Source organism: Mus pahari, chromosome 5, assembly GCF_900095145.1.
Source record: "Mus pahari chromosome 5, PAHARI_EIJ_v1.1, whole genome shotgun sequence".
NCBI lineage: Eukaryota > Metazoa > Chordata > Mammalia > Rodentia > Muridae > Mus > Mus pahari.
The window spans coordinates 42,380,396-42,396,298 of NC_034594.1; the positions used below are offsets into that span (position 1 = coordinate 42,380,396).

Here is a 15,903-nt window from a genome sequence, read left to right on the forward strand (position 1 = left end):
GAAATCAAGAGGCTAGTGTAACTCCAGTGAGGGACAGGTGCAAAGTAACAAGGTGAAAAAGGAAGAGGAACAGAGTCTGTAAGACCTAGTAGGTTAACTGGACTCAACGATGTATCCTTTTAATACCAGCACACAGAGTTAGAAGCAGGTTGGTCTCTGTGATTTCAAGACTAACCTGATCTACAAAGTTCCATGCCAGCCATGGCTATACAGTGGGACCTTGTCTCAGAAAACATACATTTTTATAGGTTAAGGTGAGAGCATTGACTCTTACGCCAGTGAGGTGGACAGCCATTTCAGGACTATGAAAAGGGTGATTGTATTATTGAATTCATACTTTAGAAAGATCATTTGGGCTGCTAATGGGTAGAACAGAGAAAATATATATATATATATATATATATATATATATATATATATATATGTTTTGTTGCAATGTAATTCTTTTATCATAAAGCTTCCCCCTTTAAACTGAAAATCAGATCTTTAGTGTATACACAAAGTGACATGCTGTCCTATTCTCATCTTTTAAAGGAAACCACATACCTGTTGAACAGTCAGGCTGTACTCCCTTGGATCTCTAACCTCTGGCAAACATTAATCTACTTTCTGTTTCAAAAGATTTGACTATTCTAGATATTTCCCCAAAATAGAAGCATATACTATGTGACCTTTTGTGTCTGACTTTTCATTTAGCATAATATATCTAAGGTTCATTCATATCATAGCATGTATTATTACCTCATGGCTGAATAATATTTCATTATAAAAATAATACCACATTTTATTTATTCATTAAACAATTGATGGATGCTTAGGTTGTTTTTACTTTTTTTGGCTACCATGAATATTGCTGCTATGGATATTTGTGTATAATTTTTTGTGTGAACATACATTTTCAGTTCTCTTGGGTATATATGTAGGAGTGGAATTGTTGGGTCATATAATAACTTGTTTTTGAGGAACTGCCTCACTGTTTTCCAAAGTGGCTCTACTATTCTATGTTACCTCCAGCAATGCATGAGGGTTCCAGTTTCTCCTCATCCTTGCCAGCACTTTTTTTTTTTTAAATTATAGTCATTTTGTGGATGTGAAGTGATATCTCATTGTGATTTTGATTTACATACACCAGTGTCGTTGAGCATGTTTTCATGTGCTTATTGGCTGTTTGTGTACATTCTTTGGACAAATGCCTAATGAGATCCTATGTCCATGTTTTAGGTGGTTTGTCTTTTTATTGCTGAGTATAAGCCTTTCTTCTGGCTAGCAAACATTTATGAAATGATATGATTATCATACTTGGTCTATTCTGTGGCTTAGATAGTATGCTTTGATGTATAAACGTTTTAAATTTTGCTAGGTGTGATAATGCATGCCTGTAATCCCACAATTTAGGAGGTGGAAGCAGGAACATTTCAAGTTCCAGGCCAGCTTGAAAAGCATAGTGAGACCTGTCTAAAAAATGTTTTAAACTTTGCATCATTGATGTTGTTTATGTTCCTCTTTTGTAAACTTACAGACAGTTCTTACTGTGCAGCCCAGGCTGGCCTCAGGCTTGAGGTCCTCCTCTCTTTCCCCCTAGTACTGAGATTGCAGGTGTGTACCATGCCTGACACAACACCATAAAGACTTATGCCTGTGTTTTCCTCTAAGAGTTTCATAATTGCTTTTATAATTAGGTCTTCTGCCAATCTGAATTAATTTTTGTATACTATGAAAGAAGGAATCCAATTCCATTCTTTTGCTTATGGTATCCAGTAATCCCTAAACTCCTTGTTGACAAGACTAGTCTTTCCTAGTCAATTGTTAAACATCTGTTGAAAATCAACTACTTATAATTTTAAGAGTTTATTCCCTTGTTCTCAGTGTTGTTCTATTGGTCTACATATGCATTGTAATTCTAGTACCATAGTCTTTTAAAAATATGTTTTAAACTGGCATACAGTAATTGTATTTATTAGAAAACGGTGATATTTCAGCACATGTATACAGCGTGAATGATCAGATCGTGATAATTGGCTTGTCTGTTATTTCTTTGTACTGGGAACGTTCTCTCTGCTATTTTGAAATACAGTTAATTGTTGTAAGTCAAAGTTATTGTTCCTGTTCTATAGAACAGTAGAAGTTATTCCAACTATTCACCCATACTTTTATATCCATTAACCATCCTCCTCCCATCCCTTTGTCCTTGTCAAGCTTGGGTGACCACTCTATCCATTCTTCCATCTGTAGACACCTGGATTGATTTCCCTTTTTGGCTGTTGTGAATATTTGGTAGTAAACAGAAGAATGCAGATGTTGCCTTGGCATACTGATTTTCTTTCCTTTAGAGATGTGTCAGTAGTGGGATTTTCCATTATCAGAGGTTCTGTTTCTAGCTTTCCAAGGTAATTGTGTCCTGTATTTTGAATGGTTCTGCTTTTTAGCATTATTCTTACAATAGAGCTCCCCCTTTGTTACATCCCCATTAGAACTTGCTATTTTAAAATCTTTTTATTAGTAGCCCTTCTTACAGGATTGGGACGATACTTACTGTCTTTATATTTCCTTGATGATTAGTGATATTAAATATTGGTTTGCTATTTATATATTATCTTTTAAATATGTCTACATAAGTTATTTGCCCATTTAAAATTATTATATTTTGCTGTTGGTTGTTTGAGTCCCTTATATATTCTGGGATGAATCTTTTGAGTGGCTGGGTATGGTGGCTCATGCCTTCTAAGCAGTTAGGAAGTATAAAAAGCAGGAATATCAGGAACTGAATGGCAGCCTTGGCTACAGAATGAGTTTGAGGTCAGCCAGGGATACATGAGACTATGCCTCAAAACAAAACAAAACAAAAAACAAAAAACAAAACAAAAAGCCACCCCAACCCCCTCAGAAACCAGTACTTAAAAATTCTGTGCTAGTAAAGTTAACTTGGTAGGTAGAACACATACCACACAAAACTTAAGGACTGAGCTTGAATCTCTAGAACCCCTGTAAGCAAGGCATGGGAGAATACTTCTGTACTCATCAGTGCTTCTGTGGTAAAATAGGAGGTAGAGGCAGGAGGATGGTATGCAACGGTGAACAGATAATATGGAGAGGTCTTGTTTTAAAACAAGGTAGAAGGGAAGAACTGGCACCCACGAAAGTCTCTGACTTTCATATGTGTACCACTGCACATTCATGTCCCTTATGTTTTTTTTTTAGTAGTTTCTTATACTTGTGAGTGTGTCCTAGTTACTGTTCTATTGCTATGAAGAGACACCATTACTAAGGCAAGGCAACTCTTATAAAATAAAACAGTTTTAGAGGGTTATTAGTCCACCACTATCATGGCAGAGAGTGGCACAGCATAGTGGCAGGAAGTCATATTGCTGGAGAAGTAACTGAGAGCTTTACATTATGATCCTTTGGCAGTAGACAGAGACTCAGGCTGGAAAAGACTTTTGAAACCTCAGCACCTACCCCTAGTGACACATACCTTCCCACAAGGTCACACTGCACCCCACAAGGCCACTCCTAATCCTTCTAATACTTCCCAAACAGTTCCACTAACTGGGACCTAGCATCCAAATAGAGGAGCTTCTGGGGCTGTTCTCATTCAAACCACCAGAGCATGTGATATATTTGGATTTTTTTTTAATGTAGCAAGTGATTGAAGTTTAGTTGTTGTTCTCCTGTATTTAATTCACTATCATCATCATTATTATTGAGAGAGGGTCTTCCTATGTAGTTCTAGGTGTCCTGGAACTCACCACATCCACCAGGCTGACCTTGAATTCGTAGAGGTCCACCTGCTTCTGTGTTGGGATTAAAGGTTAGAGCCACCATGCCAGATTTATTTCCCTATATATAGATAGTGAAGTTTCCCAGCACAGTTTGCTGAAGAGACTTTTATTTAGTTGGTGCCTCCTTTGCCCTGACTGGTTAACTGCTTTTGTTACATTCCTTTGGTGCCCCAGCTCCTGGTGTCATGCTGTTTAGTTACTATAGTTTTGTATTATGTTTTGAAGTTGCTGTTATAATGGCTCCACCTTTATTTTGCTCAAGATTTTTATGTTTGTTATGAATATTTTAGGCTTTACATGAATTTTATGGTTTTTTTGTAGTTTTGTGAAGGTTATTGGTATTCCAATATGAATTGCAATTGAATCTGTTGATTATTAAAAATACTTTATATCCTTCCAATCCATGAACCTGAACTTTTTTTTTTTTTTTTTTTTGGTATGTGCCCTCAGTTTCATTCTTTTCATACTTTGTAACTACATTCATGTCTTTGGTTAAATTAATATTCTAGGTAGTGGTGTTATTGGTACCTTTCTTGGTAACCTTTAAACAAACAATATGTAGAACAGGTGCTTTTTGTGTGTTGATTTTATATTCTGTACCTTTATTGAATTTGCTTTTCAGTTTTAAAAATATTTTAATGGAGTCTGTTTTTTTTTTTCCTTAGTGAAATTGTCATTTGGGGCTGGACTAGCTTAGCAATTGAGTGCTTGCTGCTTTTGTGGGACCTATGTATGGTTCTTAGCACTTACATGACTGTAATTATAGTTTCAGGGGGTCTGATCGCTTTTTCTGGTCTCTGTGTGTACCAGGCATGCATGTGGCATACATACATACATGCAGGTGAAACATCTATACATATGTTGTTGTTTTGTTTTTTTAAGATTGGGTTCTACAGAATCTGAATGGTCAATATGGGTGCCTTTGTCTTCTTACTGCTTTCAGAGAAAATGGATTTTATATTTCCTCCATTGAGTATGATGTAAATTGTAGGTAGTCATATACAGTTCCTATTATACTGAATTATTATTTTTGCACCCAATTAAAAATGTTTTATCATAAAGTAATTAATTTCATTAAATTCTTCTGCATACAATTAGATGATCATGTACTTTTCATCTTTCATTATGTTGATGAAATATGCTAGTTGATTTATATATATTGAGCTATTTTTGTCTTCCTGAGGTAAATCCCACTTGATTATGGTCTGTAATATTTCTTGTGTGTTGTTGAGTTTGATTCATTAGCATTTTGTTGAGAATTTTTGTATCTGCATTTATTAGTAATATCCATCTGTAAAGATGTGGCAAAATTTATCAGGTCCTGGGCTTTTATTTATTGTGATGTATTTTACTGATTTGGTCTTGTTATCAGTTTGTCGATTTTTGAATGTTGTCATGGTTCAATTTTTGTAGGCTGCGTATATAGAAACACATTTCTTAAAGATTTTCCAATCTATAGGTTTATCATTGTTCATCATAGTCCCCTAATGGTCATTTGTTTTCCTAAATTATCAGTTATAATATTGCCCTTTTCATCTCTGATTTTATTTGGATCATGTGTTTTCTCTCCTCTCCATTCCCCATCTTTTTCATTCCTGCATTTGTGTGCACATGCTATACCACTGAGCTACATTTCTTGTCATTTTTTAAATAAGTTTTAGTGTATTTCTGTTGTGTTTGCTATTTATTTCTTCTTGCTATTATAAGTTTGGAGTTTTCTTGATTTTTTTTTTTAGGTGATTTATTTGTGGGTGTTATTTAAACTTGTTTTTCTTTTTTAAAAGTAGGCTCTAATGCATTATAAACTCCCATCTGTATTGTTTTTGCTTTACTCCATAGGTTGTAGGGTACTGTTTTAATTTCAGTTTGTTTTAAAACATTTTAAATTTTCTTTTGATTTACTTAAGAACATTTTTAATTTTCCTGTGCTTGTGTAGCTTCTAAAGACCTTCTTGCTAGTTTTATTCAATTCTGATCAAAGGTACATGTGCTGATTTATTTCTAATTTGTTGAGAATGTTCCACAGGCTAATGAGAATGTTTTTTCTGTTGCTACTGGATGAAATAATTCTGTAAATGTCTGCTTGACCCCTTTGGTCTTTAATTTAAAAACTGTGATATCAAATATCAGTTTCTAGTTTTTGTGTAGGTATTTCCATTGATGGAAGTGGGGTTTTTAGTCTCATTACTGTATTAGAATCTCCTTTTAGATCTAATACATATGCATGTGTGTATGTGTGTATGTATATATCTATATGTATCTATATACATACACACACATATTGTTGTTGATTTGTGTTTGTATTTATTTTCTTTTGTTGTATTTCTTATACACACATATTGTTGATTTGTGTTTGTATTTATTTTCTTTTGTTGGATTTCTTGTCTCCCCAGTTTTTTAACTTCAAGTCTATTTAGTCTGATACAAATGTGGGTATTACTGCTTGGGTTTTGTTTACATGGTATGTCTTTTTCTGTCCCTCACTTCTAGAAAGTGTGTTACTTTACTGGAGAAGTAAGTTTCTTAGAGCAGTGTATCATTGAGCCTTTAAAAAAAAAATCCCTGTTGAACCAGTCTACATCCTTTTGTTTTGAGACTGTTTATATTCAAGTTTATTATTGATAAGTAATGATACACTCTTGTTATATTTTTAGTGTTTTTTCTTCTAATTTTTGGCATATTTTTGTTCCTTCTCTTCCTCATTTTTATGGTTTGATGATCTTCTGTCTATGGTTCTTCCCTTGTGTATCTGAACAACTATTGAGTTTTATATTTGCACATATTTTTTATGATAGTTGTTGTCTTTGCTTCTATTGTAGAGATTTAATAGACATTTCTTTTAGGGATGGATGACCTGGTGACAGGGAATTACTGCTTTTTGTATTTGAAAAGACTATATTTCTCTTGCATTTCTAAAGGAAAGCTTTGCTGGGTATAGTATTAGTTGTTCCTTTTTTAAATTTTCTTTTTTCAGGACTTTGAATATTTCTTATCCTGAAAGGTTTCTGCTGCTAAATTTTCTGTTAGTCTAGTAGAAATTACCGTTTACATGATTTGATGCTTTTGTGTTGCTTTTTTTAAAATTTATTATTTATTTATTTATTTATTTATTTTTTAAAATTCTCTTATTTTTAGCAATTTGACAATGATTACTGAGAGATCATCTCTCTGTACCATAACAAAATCCTTGAGATAATTAACTTACAGAGAGGAAAAGTTTGTTTTGGCTCTGTTTGGAGACAATTCAGTCTGTAATCGATAGGTTCTATTACTTGTGGACTTGTGGTGAGACAGCACAGCATGGCAGAAAGTGTAGTGAGACAAGCTGTTCACTTAATGTCTGGGATGTGAGAAATAGATAAAAATTACAGGACTCTCTTTGTAGTCACTGGAGGTACATTTGCAGTGGCTTAATAGTACCTAACTGAAGATCAACTTTTCAATACATGAGCAAGGACTTTCTTGGTCTCATCCTGTAGTACATATAACCATTTTTGGTCAAGTTTCAGAGGTCCTTTAAATAGCCATATCTTTTCTAAGATAGAAAGTTTTAATTTGAATAGGTTTTCTATCTTTTAGAACACCAATAACACCACCATGTGCTCATTTCACCAGCTACACTAAATGCTATAGGCCTTATTTGTTCTTAATCTTTTTTCTAAGACTGGATTACTTTAGAAAGGCAGGCAGAATCTGTTAGGGATTGTATTGAATCTGAAGACGAATTTGTGAGCAGGAAGCATATATTTTCATTACATAAAGTTTCTTAAAAACCTTTCATCTTAGCTTTAGGCTTTCTAGTGTACAGGTTTTATACAGTTATGTTAAATTTATTAATAATTTGATGCTATTTTGTTAAAGTCATTTTTGATTGTTTATCTCTAGTATATAGGCCTACAATAGCACTTTAAAGTATTGATCTTATATCATGCAACTTTGTGGAACCTAATAGCTCTAAAATTTTTTGAGATCCTTCCATATACAAAATAATCACACCAGTTTTCTAGTCTGGATACTCCTTTCTTTCCTTGAACCTCTCTCTGTAGTTCAGTGGATATCAAGTAGAAGTGATGAAAATAGATATCCTTGTCTTTCCTGATCTTTGGGAGAAAGCTTTCATTCTGTCAGATATGATACATAAGTGTAGTTTTATATAGAGGACCTGTTAGGTTTCAGAAATGATCTTCTGTTCCTATATTGTTGAATGTTTCATTATAAAAAGGTAGAGGATTTGTCCCATACTTTTCTGTGTCACGGTTGTGTTTTTTTCCTTAGTGTATAAGTGTATTAGCTCATGGTGCCGTAATAAGATGTGGTAGTACTAGATGGCTTGAGGAATCTGAAGTTTTTTTCTTTCTGTTCTGAGGTTAGGGAGTTCAAGAGCAAGGTGCTAGTGGATTGATTGGTTGATTGATTGATAGTTGGGAGAGTGTTATGAACCATTATATATAGAGATTTTGACACAAGTATTTATTGTAGTAGCTTCTGTTTTCTGATCAGGTTTGTCATTAAGAAGTGTCTCAAGTTTTTCTTCAGGGTCTAGGCTGTAATTGTGTCATAGATGGAACAGTTCATAATGACATTCTAGTTTTGTAAATGCTGAACATTTTTATCTTAGACGATATCTAAGATAACTGTATAATATGTAAAAATTCTGTGTGGTGACATTTGTCTTGTTTATCTAATAGAAATCACTTAATTTCATAGTAATAAAAAACTTTTTTTGTTGTGATTTTTTTTTTAAACCCCTCTACCCTTTTCCAAAGAAAAATTTTTTAATGCTGGTCATAAACATGAGGCAGAAAATAAATGAAGTCTCTTTATCTTTCACTTATGATTGATAAATTGTTTCATTACATGACTGGACTTGTTGAACCTTTGGCAATCGTAAAAACATTGATTCTTTAGCTATAGGTTCTATTCGATAAAGATTATATTTATTTATTTTTTGCTTAATATTTAAAATAATTTTTATTCATTTGGACACTCTTGTACTAAATTGGCATTTAAAAAGATTCTGTTGATGACAGCCAGGATAATTTATATTGACATTGAAAGCTTGGAAAATATATATGTATGTGTATATATATATATTATATATATATATATATATATATAATTTCAAGGCTTTGGAAAACTACAAAGGCAGTGAAGAAGTATGGGGCCTAGATCTAGTGGAGTATTCAATAGAAAACAATGGGAGCCAAAAGAAAGAAAACAACTGCCAACCTAGAATTCTCTACTCAATAAGTATAACTTTTCAACGTAAGGTAAAATAAAAATATTTTCAGGAAACAAAAATTAAGGGAATTTGTCACCAGCAGACCCCCACTAAAGGAAAAACTAAAAGGAGTTCTTCAGGCAGAAGGAAAATGATTCCAGATGGAAGCTCAGAGCTATCAGGAAGTAATGAAGAACAATGGACAGGTAAATATGTAGGCAATCAATAAATCATGTTTGTGGGATTAACAGCAATGTAGTTGGGAGGGTAGTAAGTGGAGTTAATTTCTAACATTGTTTAAGGAGAGAATAAAGTAGGGAGTAATTTTTAGATTTTGATAATTCAGATTTGTCATTTATTCCTACTAGTAGACTAGGAAGAACATCTGTAAATACTAAGCTAACAAAATGGTGGAAATTAGAATAATAAAGCAGAGGAAGAAAAAAGAGAGAAAATACCCATAAGAATATTAAATAACAGACGACTGAGTATGCTCAAGTAAAAATAGACTTACTGCTTGAATTACAAATATGTTCAATGACTGTGTGTGTGCATGTTTACTCCCATGGTAGAGCACTTGCCTGCTGTATATGAAACTGGGACATCTCAGTAACTCAAAAAGGAAAAATAAAACTGTGTTTGCTTCTTTATGGGAGGCCCTATCCACAAAAGTAAGAAATAAAAAGATAAAATGATGAAGATAATTGGGTAAGGAGATAAAAGGCAATTATCATAACATGATGATGGCTAGAAAACCAAAAATAGATCAACCATTAGAATTAATGAGAGAGTTTAAAAGTGTGTTGGAACCAGGTGTGGTGGTGCATGCCTGTTGACGCAGATACTGAGGAGGCTCAAGTCAGATTGATCATTTGGTTCTGTTGGGCATTTGAGATCAGCCTGGGCACCATTTGAATCCTTGGTTAAAAAAGACAAACAAAAAAACCCTAAGGTGGTTGGACCAATAAAAAAAGTCTTATTTCAATATTCAAATACTCTGCAGAAAATGAAATTTAAATATACCATTCATAATAGCATAAAAAATAACATTCTGAGAAATAATTATAATAAATATGTATAAAACCTTCATCTGTAACCTGTGAACACTGAAGGCTGAGGATTTGGCTCAGTGATAGCATGTCTACTTAGCTTGCTTTTTTTAGGTCCTGGGTTCAATCCCTAGCAATGGACAGGAAAGGGACTTAATATTTTTATATTTTTAATATTGAAAGAGTCAATATTAAAAATGTCCAGTTTTCCCAAATTGTATGTATCCAATGAAATTCTAGTGAAAATCCCTTACATTACAGTGAAAATTAAGCCATTATAAATACGGAAATAAAAAAGAGAACTAGATGATGTTGAAGAAGACATGAATGAGGTGTATCCCTCTAAATAACTACTCTTGCTCACCTTTACTAAGGCAGGATTGGTCAAAGTTAGAGCATAGGAACACACTCCAGTGGCAGATAAATGTGTGTATCTGATCTGTGACATAGGTGACACTGCAGAGCAGCAAGGAACAAGACTTTGTCTAGTAGATGCTGTGATGTCAAATGAGCAGCTAGTTGGTAAAAAATGTTTCTGTATGTAAAAATCATTCCAAGTGAATTACAGATGTGAATGTTGTAGGTAATAAAGGAACTAATAATGGACAGGAGAAAGTTCATGACTTGTAAGGAAGAGCTTTCGACCAACAAGAAGCACTGAAAAAAAAAAACAACTGGGCTGCAGTGAAATTAAGAAAACAGTAGATTAAGAAAGTAAGAAGATGAGCTACAGAGAGGAAGATAATGTTTGAAACATACATAATTGAATGCAGAGATTGTGTCCAGAATAAATACATTCTATAAGATAACAGAGAAGACATCTATTTGAAAACCAGGAAGAGGAGCTAGTATGGTGGCACATGCCTGAAACCAAGCATTCTGGAGACAGAGGTAGAAGGAATCCCAGCTCAAGGCTAGCCTGGACTGGATGATAAAGACCCTGTCTTGAAAAAAAAAATCAGGAAAAAATTTAAATGGACCCATAATTAAGGAGATGATCTGGATGGCCAGTAAAAATGATCATCAGATTTGTGGATTATGGGCACATTATATGACACTGAACACATTCCATAATAGCTAAAATGTAAAAAAACAGAATACCAACTGTTGATAATAAAGTAGAGCAACACAAAGATAAACTATTGATTGCAGCCTACATTGTTCCAGCCACTTTGGAAGACTAGGTACTGAAGATGAACACACATGCACTATATCACACAGAAGGTCTACATCTAATAATCTAACTCCCCAAATGTGCTGTCATAGCAGACAAGTAGCAAGGTTCTTTGCAGCATTATGACTTGTAATGCCTAAATGCTGAAAAAACAAAACCCTAAAATTTATAAATGTGCGAAATAGCATAGATACATACAATAGAGTACAGATGTATGTGAAGGTGAACACAATAGTTTCATAAATGCAGTGTTGAATGAGAGGAGCTCAGTGCAAAAGAATACATGTGTGGTATCATTTATATTTTTAGAACCTTTCAAAACTTAGTTATTGGACATCAGGGTTATAGTTACACTGGGGGAAGAGGGAAGGGGTATTAGATTGGTATGGGACAGTAAAGGGATTTTTAGGTACTTATATCCACTGATAGATGGTTATGGATGTTTATTCTGTGATGGTTTAGTGGGCTACATACAAATGTTTTGTGTGTTTTCTGTGATACATATGTTGAAAAATTCCTAAGAAAGCCCTGTGGGGCGTGTATAATGGCTCCTGCAGTGTATGCAGGTCGGTTCTCCATTCCCATTACTCTTTGTCTGTCTGCCTTAGCAGAGAGAGGACAAGGTTGGATTTTAGTTCAGTCTTTTATTACCAGCAGTCTACCCTGGTGATGGCACTGGACACTGGGGGAGTTTATAGCAAAGGATTTTGAGACTGTTAATACTTAACTGAGCTTGGGGCTAAGGTAGCATTGCAGAAAAATTCTCATGTCAACAGAGGAAATAATTTCAAGGGTTCTAATAGTGGTCAGGAGCTAGCAACATGTGGTTTTTATTTTTGTTTTTTTAAATAATATCTTAACTATAATATATTAAAACACAATTTTAACTATTTTTAAAGAACATATATGATTAATATACCATTTATAATAGCTAGTTGAAAAAAGCACATAAACTATAGTTTGCCTCACATTCAAATCCTGGATTTGCGGTTTGCTGAGTAACAGAGCTTAAGGTGGTTTGCTTTAGTTTGTATTATTATTATTTTTTTTGTGCCCCACTCTCTTTGTATCAAAAGGGGGCAGTGAGCTTTTGAGATGGAGTGAATAGTCCTGTGTGTGGCACATGGTAGTTTCCCCATGTTAGATTCCTCCTTATCCCATTGCCAGTCTACTAATACTAGTATTTGTGCTAAAGCTCAAGACTTTAACATGCTTACACTAATATTCTGCCAAGGCAGGATTCTTCTTAATCACTGAAGAAAAAGAAGTGAACAGTTTTTTTTGTGAGTTAATCTTTGTTCTTTTTTAATGCCACAATCCAACCCTGTTCTCTCTTTTCACAGTTTTTTTTTTAAGTTGTAAAAACACTTACTGGAAAATACAAACATTTTAAGAAAAATAAAAAATTATCCATAAGTATATTACTTAAAAGTATACTTTTAAGATTTTAGCACATTTTCTTCCATTTACTTGTCTGTATAATTTTAAAACTAGTTTGAGATAGGGCCATATGTATGATTGTTGATTCCATAATTTTCTCTTAATACATAGTATTTTTGTGTTATTATGGTTTATTATTTTAGGTAGCTGCATGGTATTCCATGTTAGTATACATTGTAATGTAAGGTTATTGTTGTAGAGCTTCCAGGCTTTTTGCTACATGGTATGATAAACAACCTTTTGATGTCATCCTTAGGAATGTATTTAGAGAAATATAACAATTATATTTAAAGAAGACATACTTTTATGGGTTTAGATGCATATAGTAGAGGTGATGTATGGAAAGACTATAACTTATATTTCTACAAGGAATGCATTCATGAGTCAGTTTTGTGTTACCATGAACAACATTATTCATTTAAAATGCCTACTGGTTTCTCTCTATAGCACTTGTTTAGTTCTCAACACAGAAGCCTGACCAGACAGAGCAGACGTCGGACAGCTACCAATAATACTCTGATGGAACGCTTTTTGCAGGATGTTCTGCGACACCACCCATACAATTACCAAGACAACAGGTAAGATAGTTCAGTGGAATTTTAATATCTCTGTCAGTGGTATATTCCACCCACCTTTATCATCTTGATGTATATCCCAGGAATGGTCTTGCCTGTAAATGCTGTGTAGCCCAGACTGGCTTCAAACTGTCAGTTTCTCAAGTAATGAGATTATATGAATTCAGTACTGGTGGAACTGTGTGCTGAATAAGTGGAAGAAACATTGGATTGAGTGGTCTCAATACTCTGTCAGTATCTTGATGTCTTTTAAAAAGATTTTTATTCATATGTCATGTGCATATATGGAAGTCAGAGGACAAGTCACAGGAGCTGGTTTTCTCTTTCAAATGCTGGGTATGTTTTGGGAATCACACACAGGCTTGGTCACAAGACATCTTTACCCTTCAAGCCATCATTTTGGCCTTCGATAACCCCCTACCAACTTGTTTTGGTTATTTTAATAAAAAGAAACATTTGATGACACTTTAAGAGTTAATAGTTAATGTTCTAGGTTTTTTGTTTGTTTGTTTGTTTGTTTGTTTTGTCTTTCAAGACAGGCTTTCTCTGTGTAGCCCTGGCTGTCCTGGAACTCACTTTGTAGACCAGACTGTCCTCGAACTCAGAAATCTTCCTGCCTCTGCCTCCCGAGTGCTGGGATTAAAGGCGTGCGCCACCATGCCCGGCTTAATGTTCTAGGTTTTTAAGAATCAGGTTCTAACAAGCATACAAGATAAGCAAAGTGGGAGCATATCTATGCAGAACTAACTGAGGTACATTCCAGTGGTGGGAAAGGAAACGCGTGCTTTGCAAGGCACTAACCTACAATTTAGAAAAGTTGAAAATATTTTAATGGGGAAATGTTTTTTAAAATGCTGTTTCTTAATAAAAGCTGGTAGAAAGATGAGATTAGACTTATCATGGGATCATACACAAGACTTTGATTTAAAAACCTCATAATCATTTCTTTAACAAATACACGTGTGCAACTGTCTTTCTTTTCAATTTCTGTGATAAGACACAATGACCATTAGAAAAGAAATCATTTCTCTTAGGACTGTCAGTTCCCAAGGCCTAGAGTCCAGACTATCATAGCATCATGGCAGGGAACATGACAACAGGAAGGCATGGTGCTGCAGCTAGTATCTGAGAGTGTACATCTGATCCACTAGCAAGTGGCAGAGAGGGTGGGGCACGGTGGGCGGGCTAACTGGGAGTGGTGTGGGTTTTGAAGCTTCAAAGCCCATCCCAGCGACATACTTCCTCCAGTTAGGCCACACCTCTTAATCCTTTCCAAACAGGTCTACCAACTGGGGACCAGTTATTCAAACATATGAGCCTGTAAGGGGGGTGGGTGATTTTCTTGTTCAAACCATCACAGTAACCATTTCCGTAGTTTATTTTCACAGGATTTGAACTTCTAGGTTAGAGTGTACAGGTTATTATAAAGCAGCAGTTTTCAACATGTGGTTCATGACCCCATTGGGAGTCAAATGGCCCTTTCACAGGGGTTGGCTAAGACCATTGGAAAATACAGATATTTACACTATGATTCATAACAGTAGCAAAATTACAGTTATAGCAACAAAATAATTTTATGATCAGGGGTCACCACAAGATGAGGAACTGTATTAAAGGGCCACAGCATTAGTAAGGCATAGAACCACTGTCTTTTTTTTTTCTCTTCTATGATGATCTTTTATGATGACCATGACATGTTAAAAACCCATGTGAAAAGCCACTACCATTTATGCTATAGAATTACACAGTATGAAATAATGCAGTGTAGTGAAACTTTGCAATCTCTTAAGCACACAGTGTTTTCCAAAGACATGTGTATTTATTTATTTATTTATTTGAATCTTAATCACCTAATTATTTAGTTCATGCTTTTTAATATTTGAATTTATTCCTTGAATCTTTCTTTCTCTTTCTTTCTCTCTTTCTTTCCTTCTGTCTTTCTATCTTTTTAAACTTTTGTTTGTTTGTTGTTGTTGTTTTTTGAGATAAGGTTTCTTTGTGTTACCCTGGGTGTCCTGGAACTTACTCTGTAGACCAGGCTGACCACAAACTCACAGAGACCCACTGGCTTTTGCCTCCCAAGTGCTTGGATTACCAGCACCCAGCTCCTTGACATTTTCTGTATTCATGTAATGTATTCTGATCATAGGCATTCATAATTATCTTCCTGGTCTCTTCTTGGTGCTTCCAACCCATTCTCCCTCCATACTTTATTTTCTTCATTGATTTTTTTGTTACCTCTAAGTTCAATTAATGCTTCCTAGTATGTACATGACTCTGGCCCATCTGATAAAACCTACTAGCAAACATATTCCAGAAAGAGAGTAACTCTTGCTCAGCAAATATCCAATGAGTCCACTAACAGAGAACCTCTGGATCTCTTCATTATTCACACCATAAGTTTGACTGGATTTGACACCATTCATTGTCAGTGCATATGGAAATTTATCTTGACTGACTAGGAAACTCTTTCTTTTTTTCTTTTTTTTTTTTCAATCTTAATCTATTCTTTATTCTTTTTTTAACATTCTTTTTATTATTATTATTATTTTCTTTATTTACATTTACAAGCCTTCCCTTGTGCTGGGTCATATAAAGTTTGCAAGACCAAGGGGCCTCTCTTCCCACAAGCTCAGGGGGTACTGGTTAGTTCATATTGTTCCAC

General features: G+C 34.6%; 1 protein-coding gene across 1 annotated transcript in view; it reads left to right on the top strand.

The window, feature by feature from the left end:
* The window catches only part of Zdbf2 (zinc finger DBF-type containing 2), a 39,009-nt gene that overhangs the window by 7,853 nt on the left and 15,253 nt on the right, over positions 1–15,903 (top strand). The window contains 3 exon segments of the mRNA XM_029538790.1: positions 9,071–9,178; positions 9,180–9,206; positions 13,111–13,241. Coding sequence (XP_029394650.1) covers positions 9,071–9,178; positions 9,180–9,206; positions 13,111–13,241 — 266 coding nt within the window.